Here is a 10,643-nt window from a genome sequence, read left to right as displayed (position 1 = left end):
CTCCCCTCGGCGGCCGCTTCCCTCGGCGGCTGCATGCAGCGTGGGGACGAGGGGGCGCTTCAGGTGAAAGCAGATTTATTTTGTGACTGGGAGTGGTTTTATTTAATTAAAAAAAATAATAATGTGGAAAGATTTGTCAGCGTGAAGGTGAAACTTTTTCAAATATACACCAAGCGTTTATTCTGCTACTGTCATGTTTTGGAGCACGCTGTGATGCTAAGGTTGAATTCCTTGTACAGCTGAGGGTTTATGCCGCTGTGCGCTTATCCAGAATACTGTGTATTTTACCCATTACAATACCAGCATTTGTTTTTTAGCAGCTTGTGCAAAAAAAAATGGTCGTGTCAGAGGGGTTTTGTCTTCTTGTTACGCCAGTGTCTTCAGAGTGACTGAAATTCAGTTGCTAGAGATAAATCAGCAGTGGCTCTGCGAAGATCTACAGTTGCTTATTTAAGATCCGTGTTTTGACACAGCAGAAGGTTAGTCATCTCAGGAGACATCCTGGCCCCACTGTGTGCAGCAGCAAAACTTCCACCAACTCTAACAGAGCCAAGAAGTGGGATCAGCAGATTGTTCAGATGAGAAATTGGGTAAAACACAAACCTCAGCAACGTGTATTTCTCTTCTGCTTCCATTCTGCTATATTTTGAAACACACTTTGTACCTGTACACTACCATTTAAGGAGCCCCCTTTTCTGTCTTGATTCCAGGACCTGTAACTTTTCCTTAGTATGTGTTATGAAACGTATCTTCTCCTTAGTAGAAGACAGTCAAAGATGAACAGAATGCCAGAGGAGAGGAGACTTGTTTCGATAATACAAGGAATAAACGGATAATCCAAATCGGGATGACAGGTCATGCTCTCGCAGACTCTCCAAACTGGAGTTTCTCCAGCATACTCATTCTGCCAGCCATTTCACAAGAGAGGCTCTCATGACTTGCTCAAGCTTCCACACCTTATTTCTCAAAATGTCAATTTGTGAAGATAGCCATAACCATCTCCAGCCATTTTAATCGTCCAGAAGATCACAGCTGAGCACCTTTTCCTGGAAGAAATAAACTTCCCAGAAGATTAATCCTTGCATCTTTTTAGTTGCCAGTTTGCCATCGCTACCTCGCAACTGGCAGGAAATGGCCGATTCCTTGGCAGGCCAAATTTAAACCAGTCAAGGATGTTAAGTAGGACTTTGGAACTGGGCAGGGGTTTTATTAACTTTGTTAAGGCTGTTAAAGAATGTTTTTAGTTACGAAAACCATCAGAGATCCTTGTGGAAGAAAAGGTGCAGATAGGGCTGTATCTTTTATTTAAATGTCAATCCACTTCCAGCTATTCCCGAAAGAAGCTAGAGATAAGGACACCAAATGCAGTGTAACATAGGTTTGATGGGACTGGATTTTTGTTGAAAATTGACTGATAAAATTGAGTTTTATTTTGGTCACCAAAAATAGCCAATTCCACTGGTCAAGTTCATCTTTTTCTTCTGCCTCTCTTCTCATCCCTCAGACCTGTCCACCTTTGTCTCCATCTCCAGAAATCTGCTTGCACTCTCTGTTTCCCCAGATCTGAGTGCTGTCTCCATCCCTGCATGAAATTTTGCCACTCCAGCCTTTCTTTTAAGGCCCTCCATTTCCCAGGTCCATGGCAGGTTAGGAAGGCTATTAGAAAGTGTCATTAGAAAGTGTCTACAAGAGTCTTGGTGCAGAGGTCAACGTGAAGAAAGACATGCAAGTCAAGATTTTGGATTTCTAGGAGAAGTTAACCAGTAATACAGCTTCTTGGTCTCCCCTTTTGGCTTACACAACTGTTTGGTTTATATTGCATCATGCTTCATAAGTAAAATATATCTTCTTTCCAACAGGTAGGCATCTATGCTCTGGAATAGTTTCTTCTAAACTTAAAAGGCCAATAAAGAAATGATTGTTTGAATATGTGTCAAAAGTGATGTTGCTGGAGTAACTTCTATTCCCAGGTTAAAATCATTGCCTCTCTTGCCCGTCCTGTTACTTAGTTCCATTGTTTTTACGAAATACCACAGGCTCTCATTTAATATATATGGCTGTTTCATAATGAGAATGGCCATGGTTTTGTAATCTCTGTAATTGACCTGCATTAAAATTATGTCTAATTAGCTCTGTAAGGCCACATGTAACTGCACTTTTTCAAACCTCTCTTCTGCTTTTTCTGTAAGTAAACTCTGCTTGCCATGCTCATGAGAGTATGCCTGTTGGCTTAATATGTCTTTTTGCTAAAGAAAAGCAGGCACAACTAGTCTCCGCATCTTTGATGCTATTGAGAGCACCGAGTAATATTTGCACAGTTCTCTGCAATTACAGTTGGAGAAACTTCACCAAAATGAGTGGATGTGCATCCAGGTGAAAACAAGTCTAAGAAACTGAGACTGGAAGCTAGCATGTTGAAGTCCACACAAACTACTTTTTTTTTCCCAGAAAATAATTTTATGAGGTATAAGAGACCTAGCACAATCCCACTAAAAAAAGGCAAAATTTCCACTGATATTCTAAAAAGCCAAGATTTTTTTCCCCATATTTGCTCCCAGGGGATATTGTTAGGCTATTTTCTATGGAACAGGGACAGATTTTTTAGCAAACCAGATTGGTATTTCCTAAATTATTTGCAGGTAGTTATGCTTTTTATCTACATGTTTGATTTTACCAGCGAGCAAATATTGCGAGCAAGTAAATCCATCTTGGAGCTCCCAGGAGTGTGTGGTGAGTGCAAGCAGTAAGGTGAGATGAAGTATCTAACACAAGCACGTCACTGTAGGTGGCTGCCCTGGCAGGTGTTGGGGGAGAAGGCATCTTAGCCCTCTGCCCTCTCCATTCTCCTTTGTATGACTTAATGTCCCAAAGGCGTTAGGAAAGGAGGAGTCCAGGACCATGACTGCACTGAGCCCTTGCGGCTCCATTTCCCCTGCTCCGTGGCAAATGAAGAAGGGAGCAGGGACAACCTGGCTCTTGCTCTGTGATGTGGTCTTTGTGCATGTACTGGTGTAAATGCCTCTCGCTTTGCATAACCCCCCAGATGCTCCCAAGCAGGGTATTAGGATAAGATCTAGCCAATTCTTTATTAGAGGAGGGGCAGCATGGGCTAAAACTGTTAAGTGACTCTGCTCTAAATAACCACGCTCCCAAAAATCAGCTGCTTAGAAATTGCTGTAAAATCTCCGTAATCTAGGGACAACCTATAATACAGTGCTAAAGCCTAGTAAAATGCATTTACAGACAAAATACAGCACCTTGGTTGCCAATTTAATTGTACAATAGTGATAAGGAGCAATCAGCTGTTTTTATTTCATCAACCTGTACTTCCTTTGGTCTTCCACTTACCTGCTGCCTGTTACCTAGAGGGAGACTTTTATGGAGCTCCACGCCCAGCTGGGAAGACAAGGCAATTGCAGTAGGTATCTACAAACCTTATTGTAAGGCTTCTGCAAGGAGAGGAGCTGAGTGATGCTCTCGAAGTACTCTGAGGCACCAGGCTCTAACACTCTTTGTAGGCAGATGATTTTTAGGTATTACTCAACATAAGTTGAATTCTGGGCAGTTCTGAACTATTTGATAAATTTGTGAAGAATAAAAGCTGTTTCATCAATGATGCAGGGAATGTGATCTTTGTGTGGGAGCGGCTTGAATTGCATACCCGTACAAGCTCGTGCAAATGCATATGAGTCCCTTTTGTCAGACTCTTCGTAAGAGGCAGAGAATTAGCAGGGACCCGTCCGTCCCGCAGCATCACGTGGTACCGCGGGTGAGCTAATACAGATGTGGTGCCCATTTGTGGCTGGTGACTTCAGCACAGCATCATGACTTCTCTCCTGCTCTCCCCCCAACACACCGGTTGCACAAGAGGTGGGGAGAAGCAGTCTGTTGCAGGGCTGAGTAATGTGTGTCACGACCCCTCGGCATGGGCCCGCATGGCTTGACGAGGAGATGGGCGAGAAGGCCCTCAGCCACCGTGTCCTATCAGTCACGCCCTTGGCTGTTCCCACCTCCAAAGTGACTGGAGCCTCAGGTTGGCACATGCAGGTCACCAAAGAAACGGGCAGGGTGGGTTTTGTTTGATGGTGGGCACATCAACCAGTCTAACCACCTCCTGCTGACAGTGAGCTGCTACTGGGCAATAGTGGAAGTTACAGAAGTGATGAATTTTTAGAAAAGCTTTTGATAAGAGTTTTTCCATGTAATTTCCATGTAAGCACATTGTGAATCTGGTTACCATAAGGCTACTACACAACCCTCTGGGAAGCCGGGGTATTTTTAATAGCTGTCACACTGGTGAAACGTATCGAGTAGAATCCTGCCAAAATCCAGTTTTGGACCTGATAAATGTTCAGTATTTTAATGAAGGGCTTGAATGACAGAATAGAGTATATACCACCCCGCATATAAAACCCACAAACAGATCAAAGTGAGAGGAATGGTGAGCACTTTGGAGGACAGGAATCAAGTTAAAAGTGGTCATGAACAACCGGAAGAAGGATCAGAAATGAAAAATCTTAAATGCAGTGATGGTAGGTGCAAAGGGTTGTGTTCAAAATGGAGAGATCAGGTGCCGGAGCACATGATGAAAAAGCAACCGATTGCAGAGCACATCCTCAGGAGAGATCTTTCACCTCCGCTCTTTTTGCAGCAAGGCTCAGGTGTGATCTCACTCCCCTGCTGAGAGGTGGCACGTACTGATTTAAATGGCTGCAAAAATCTCAATCTGCTATGTATTAAAACTGAATAGGAGTCAAGAACATGGCACTGCTGAAAAGAAATTCAACTCTTCTGTATTGAAAGGAGTGTTTGAGGCAAGAAATGAGAAGTAGTATTCCTCATCTATTTGACTACGTGAAGTTCTGAGCCCAATTCTAAGCATCTACTTAGACATAGGCAATATGAAAGTAAAGAAGAACAAGTTAAATAAAAGGTGTCGGCATAGCAGTTTTTTAGAATACACAACTGAGATGGTTGGAGTGGTTTGGATTTTGCTTTGGACCGAGGAGGAGCCCAAGGGCCTTCCTGGAGCTGCGTTTTTATGCTTCTATGGTAAAACCATCAAGAAAACCATGCAGGGCATTGAGGGGAGTAAAAAGATTAAGTGTGGTTAATATTTTGATATACAATAATGAGCTTTAGCAAGACCGCAAACAAAAAAGTATTAACCTGCCCTCATGAGCTCAGTAAATAGGGATAACTAATGTTTTACAGCTCACGAAACAGAAATGTTAGTCCAGATACCTTCCGTACTAAGGCAACAGTCAGCAAGATCCATTACTTGTCAGAACAATCAGCACACCCTTCAAACATAGTATTTCATACTACGAAAACCAAGAGCTGAGACTGAAATTTGGAAGTTGCTGGTTCCCTTTCCCATGCATAATACAGCAGAACTGTTTTCTTTGGTCATCAAACGCTTCTCTTTAGATGGTTTTAAAATATTTTGATCAATGGAAATTTAGTTAAACAATTGACATATATAAGTTTTAGAAGGGACTTGGAATATTGGTCTTGCTGGTGCTGGTTTTAGTTAATATAATTCTACACAAATAAGTGGTGCTTAATTTTTGCTTTGTTTTGGTTGTCCTCATGTCAAATAGTTTATCATTTTCACTGGTTAAAAAATAAGTCAGCTCCTTTTGCAAGTTGAGCATTATCATCCTGCCTCCTTATTTTTCTTTTTAATGAAGGAGTGGAAAAAAACAGAAAGAAAATGGGAAAATTGGGGAAGGGCTTTTAACAACTGTTTTTCCATATGTGCATTTGCACTTGATGTGGTTTAGTTCTGAGTTTATATCAGTAAAACCCTTGAAAAGGAGATAAAGACTTTTCCAGAAGATAATCCAGGGTTAGATCATGGGTTCCATATCTGGGGAAAAGTCTAAATTTTTGTTTTTTGTTAAATATATAGCAATTCTTTGGGAACTAGTGGGTGGTCAGCACTCGAAGTTCCAAAAATCCATATACACAGGAAAAAATAAACTTTGTGTGTCTTTGTTGGCAAAAAAAAGAAACCAATGGGGTTTGCCTTATTGCATGTTTTTACAAGTAAGAGAGCAATGGGGTATTGGCCCTGTAAATTAAAAAAAAAAAAAAAAGAAAAAAGGGTTTCCATGAAAAATTCCTGAGCCTCAAGGCTCTTTCTTATCTTATGTGTATTTTTTGTCATTTCCTAAATCATGATGACTGCCATCATCCTTTTATTCCATTAGTTGCATCCTATTCATCAATCCTTTTCTGAACTGTCAAGAGAGGTTCTTGCAGAGTGATTCAAAATGCCAGGTTCCCAAAGACTACTCGTTATCTCAGAAGGACTTTTAGTCAGAAAGAATTAGAACAGGCTCTGGTAGAATTAGGCCTACAGTTGTTTTTCAGGATTAGCTATAATTTTTCAGTAAATGTATTATTTTAGTGTGCACAGGATGAATGGCCAACAAATCTGATTTGTAAACTTCTGTTTCAGATTATTAGGAAAGCTCTAACAGAGGAAAAACAAGTGTCCACAAAGACATCTGCAGCAGATCTAGTGACAGAAACTGATCATTTTGTGGAAAATCTAATTATTTCTGTCCTGAAAGAGAAGTTTCCCTCCCACAGGTGAGTGCCTATAGAAAGAAACTATTAATGACCTTTTTTCCTTTAAGAGCTGTATATCTGACTGGCATTTAAAGGTAATTTTAAAAGTCTGTATATCTCTCTTACATATTAACCGATTGCTGTTGGACACTATCATAGGACTCCTTTCTAAAAAAGTACCACTTCCCTATACTTAGTATTTTATATTTTCTAATAGTTCTGTTTCTTAATGTATGTATTTAATAGCAATGTTTCCCCTGTAGGGACATCATGTATGAAGTTTTCATATGAATCTCCATGATTTTCAGAATACTGATCTGTTCTCTATTGTATAAGAATTATGCTAAGGATATCTATTAAAATATAGCTGAAATTAATGATAGCAAAGATCCCATCCTGCAGACCTTTCCTTCACTTTCTTTTGCCATCGCACATAAGTGTTTGCCGGATCAGGGCAAGTATCGTATTTAATCACATTTACCTTGTGTTGTGTAGAATCCTAAAATCAGTGAGATGCAGGGTTGTTTATCATCACTTGATGTGTATACATAAACAGGATATAAATTACTATATGGGGTATCAACCCAAGGTTTTAAAAATAGATCAGATTGTTGACTCCCCTTGAATTATTATGGTCAATTTGAAAATAACAACTCCTAGCACATGCACAGATTAGAGAGAGGTTTTGTATTCGTTGGCCGGGTTTGGTTTGATGCAGATACTCTGCAATCAATTTCCACATTTGACTTCAGTCCACAAGGATAAAAGTCATCTGCCTGCAGAGCCAGTGCAGAGCCTGTGTATCCCTTAAATACTGTATGACTTCCTTCTAATTGTGTGCATCTCTGATGGAGATGAGCCTTGCACCCTAGCGCTGTGCAGAAATCAACAAAGATGAAAAACTGGAGGGCTCAGCTACTAATCTGATTGTCGGCGGTGCTGCTGGAAAAAAAACCACCGTAAGAAGGAGTAGAAAGAACATTTTATCCTAAATATGGCTTTCTAAATACGTGTTGTATGTGATCACATATTGAAGAGTACTGTACAGCATAACGTGTGGTTCTTGGCCACGATTCTTAAGAGAGTGCCAGGTTTTACAAGCCTATTATTTGTGTAATATTCCTTCTACTATTGCTGTCTCTGCTTTTTTCTCATCTCCACTCTTATGTTGGTTTTTTTTTTCCTTTAACAGTCTGGCAGAGAACATAAAACATACACATTTCACATAAAATGAGAATCATCAGAAGTAACTCGAGTTACTCAGAATGGGAACAAAAGTTGTAAAGTCAACATAGACCTAGGAACTGAAAAATCTCTGACTTTATTAACTCTGTACAGTTAACTTCTGACTTCATAAGCAAATGAAGGAATTGCCGTTTCTTCAAGACAGTTATTTTTTGCTAATATTGGTTGTTAGTTTTGGTTGGAGTTTGTTCAGACAGTGAATGCGTTTAGATTCAACAATAGATTAAAACTAGATTTAACTATACTGGATTAAAACACTTGCAATGAGGAGTCCACAGTAGCAATCAATGTTTAAATTAAAATGCAATGAAAGCATTAAAAGATTGTTTAAATTATGTTCAGTCTTTCCCCTAATCTGGCTGTTGAAAGCATCACTGAAGATTTCTGTTATTTCTTTTTCTCTTAACTCATCTTGATTCTTATGTTCTCTGAATCAAAAAATGTACCTTAGGAGTTAGAAAAATTAAAAGCGATCTCATTAGAATCTGTGCCATTTGCACTGTGGCAGTGATGAGCCTTGAGATATTGAAAATGTACTCAGATGTAAAGAGAAATATTAGGAAAACCTGTTAAAAAGGTAATTCTGTCCCATGTTTCTTTCTTCTCTGTGCTTGGCTAAGTGATATCTATCATCCTCATTCATGCTTCACCCCAGTTTTCATCTTTGCCCACTCTTTGCTACTCTGACATGCTCCAAGTGAGTCTTTTCAAAAGCATTTTTTTTCTCGTAGATCTTTGAGTTGTGGGTAGGCACAGCCAGAATATCAGGGGCTACTGGTTGAAAAAGGCTATTGTACCATTTGCCTGTGTTATTGTTACGCAAGTTGTCATCTTTGGTGTTAATCGTGGCCTTAATCGTGCAGACATTAAAATCGGGACACAGCCATTACGGAGGGTGACATCCAACTCTATCTGCCCGGCGTTCTGCCCTCAGACCCCCATAAGGGGATAGGTGAGGGATAACCCTGGTTTGAACCTCCTGCACTCAACTGGGTATCACTCCTGCTGCAGTTTATGCTGTGCTACAGTTTCCCTGCTGTTCCAGCAATGAATTTTGGAGTGGCACCGTGGTATGAACAGATGTCCACTAAGGCTAGGCTAAAATTACTGGGCTCATTTTCAGTGGGAGAAAACTTTAATCCAGATTTGAAGAGAGGTCAACAGAGCTGGCAGGCTGGCATATTAAATTAACTACTGTAATAACATGGCTACCCCTCCCACTTCTCAAGCTGTTCCTAAAATTTGGTCTCCAGTACTTCAGGCTGAATGTTTTGCTTAGTTCGCATGTTTTGACAGGACAGAGAGCCATAGAGCAACATATCTGATGTTGGCCTTGAGGGTCTTTCACAGTACCCACTGCTGTATAACAGCAAGGGGCTTATCTTATCCTATTAGCCCAAATTTCATAAAATGTGCACCTAATTTGTCCTACATTCGTTTTGGAAAAATTATTCTTGGACATCAAGACTTTATCAATGGCACTGCTGTGCCCCAGCTTCCCGTTAGCATTTCTGTATGTGAGGACTGCAGCGTCACACCCTGCTGTAAGGAAAAGGCAAGGGAAAGACTTACAATACTTGAGGGCAAAACACCTTACACAGAAATACTCTTGTCTTTAAAGAAGTTCCCATTTTACCTTTCTTTGACTGGCAAGACAACGGCTACAGTTCAGGCTCTGGCTGGGGGAGCTGGCAGAGGGTTGAAGCAGAGGCATAATTTACGGGGAAAACAGACAATCTGAGATGGGATGTAAGGCGCTCCATCTGCACAAAGATGAGCTTCCTCTGCTGCCAGCAGCACAGCCGAAGCGTATGGTTGGGTTTAGGTGCTAATTACAAGATTTGTAAAAGCAAAAGTCAAATGATACAGCACCAACAAGACAAAATAATGGAATATTTAGAGCAAGGAGTCTGCGAAGTGTTATGTTTGACTGAGAATTCCAAACACTTGTTCAAGTCTTTCTCGTTTCTCGGTTGCACACTAACACTTCGTCCTTCAGCTGTTATCTTTAATGGAGATGAAAATAGTAACAAACACTTCCTACTTCCCCCTTCATACCAACTGGGGGCCCATAATGCCATCAAAATAGTTCCTTTCTACTGAGGGAAAGGCCAAAGTAGCATTTGGAAAATTCAAGAAGCCTCCTCCTGTGCTGTCTGCAGAACATTTTAAGCTCGTGGTTGCAAGGATTATGTGGCATCATGTGGAGCGTGTTGAGGGCACAAAAGAAAATAACTGCTACTCTAGTCCTAGGGAAGCAACTGTTTCTGCAAAAGACATTTTCTCTTTATTTTATCCAATTTTTTTCTCTTTGTGTCTTTGAGAGAAGCTTTTTCGTCTTCAAGCGTTTGCAGGAACTCTGAATACCACTACCAGTTGTTCGAATGTGAAACCAAAAGCAAGGTTCAGTACTAGCAGTCTGATTCTACACCTTCTGTACATACAGGACTTTATTCAAATCTGAGAGTAGCACCTGCATAGAAACAGACCCTGAGCAGTTTATGGGAGAGCAGGGATAATTAAGGTCGGCAGGAAATGTGCCAGAACTGGATGTTCGTTTCCCAGGGAAAAAGGAGAAAAAAAAAGAGCATATCTACTGAAAGAAATTGGGACAGAACAACAGAACAGAAGATGAGCTCAGATTTCAATGTGTGCCTTGTGCATCCAAACAACGAACAAAAAAAATTAATTTGTTGATTTTCTCTGGGTCATGGGAAAAAGAAAGATCAGCTTTGTAAACCTTTTAATTTCCTGAGTCAGACTACTGTAAAAAATTCAAGTAGGAGTGAGATTATGGATTTTCTAAGGGTACATTATTT

General features: G+C 40.5%; 1 protein-coding gene across 1 annotated transcript in view; it reads left to right on the top strand.

The window, feature by feature from the left end:
* The first annotated feature begins 3,951 nt into the window (after positions 1-3,951).
* Positions 3,952-10,643, top strand: part of IMPA2 (inositol(myo)-1(or 4)-monophosphatase 2) — an 18,011-nt gene continuing 11,319 nt past the window's right edge. Inside the window, exons 1-2 of the mRNA XM_009318583.1 lie at positions 3,952-4,068; positions 6,467-6,600. Of these exons, the coding sequence (XP_009316858.1) occupies positions 3,952-4,068; positions 6,467-6,600 (251 nt within the window). The remainder of the gene's footprint in view (positions 4,069-6,466; positions 6,601-10,643) is intronic.

Source organism: Pygoscelis adeliae, unplaced genomic scaffold (assembly GCF_000699105.1).
Source record: "Pygoscelis adeliae isolate BGI_AS28 unplaced genomic scaffold, ASM69910v1 Scaffold42, whole genome shotgun sequence".
Classification (NCBI taxonomy): Eukaryota; Metazoa; Chordata; class Aves; order Sphenisciformes; family Spheniscidae; genus Pygoscelis; species Pygoscelis adeliae.
Note: the sequence above shows the minus strand (reverse complement) of the source record. Positions and strands in the feature narration are given on the sequence as shown.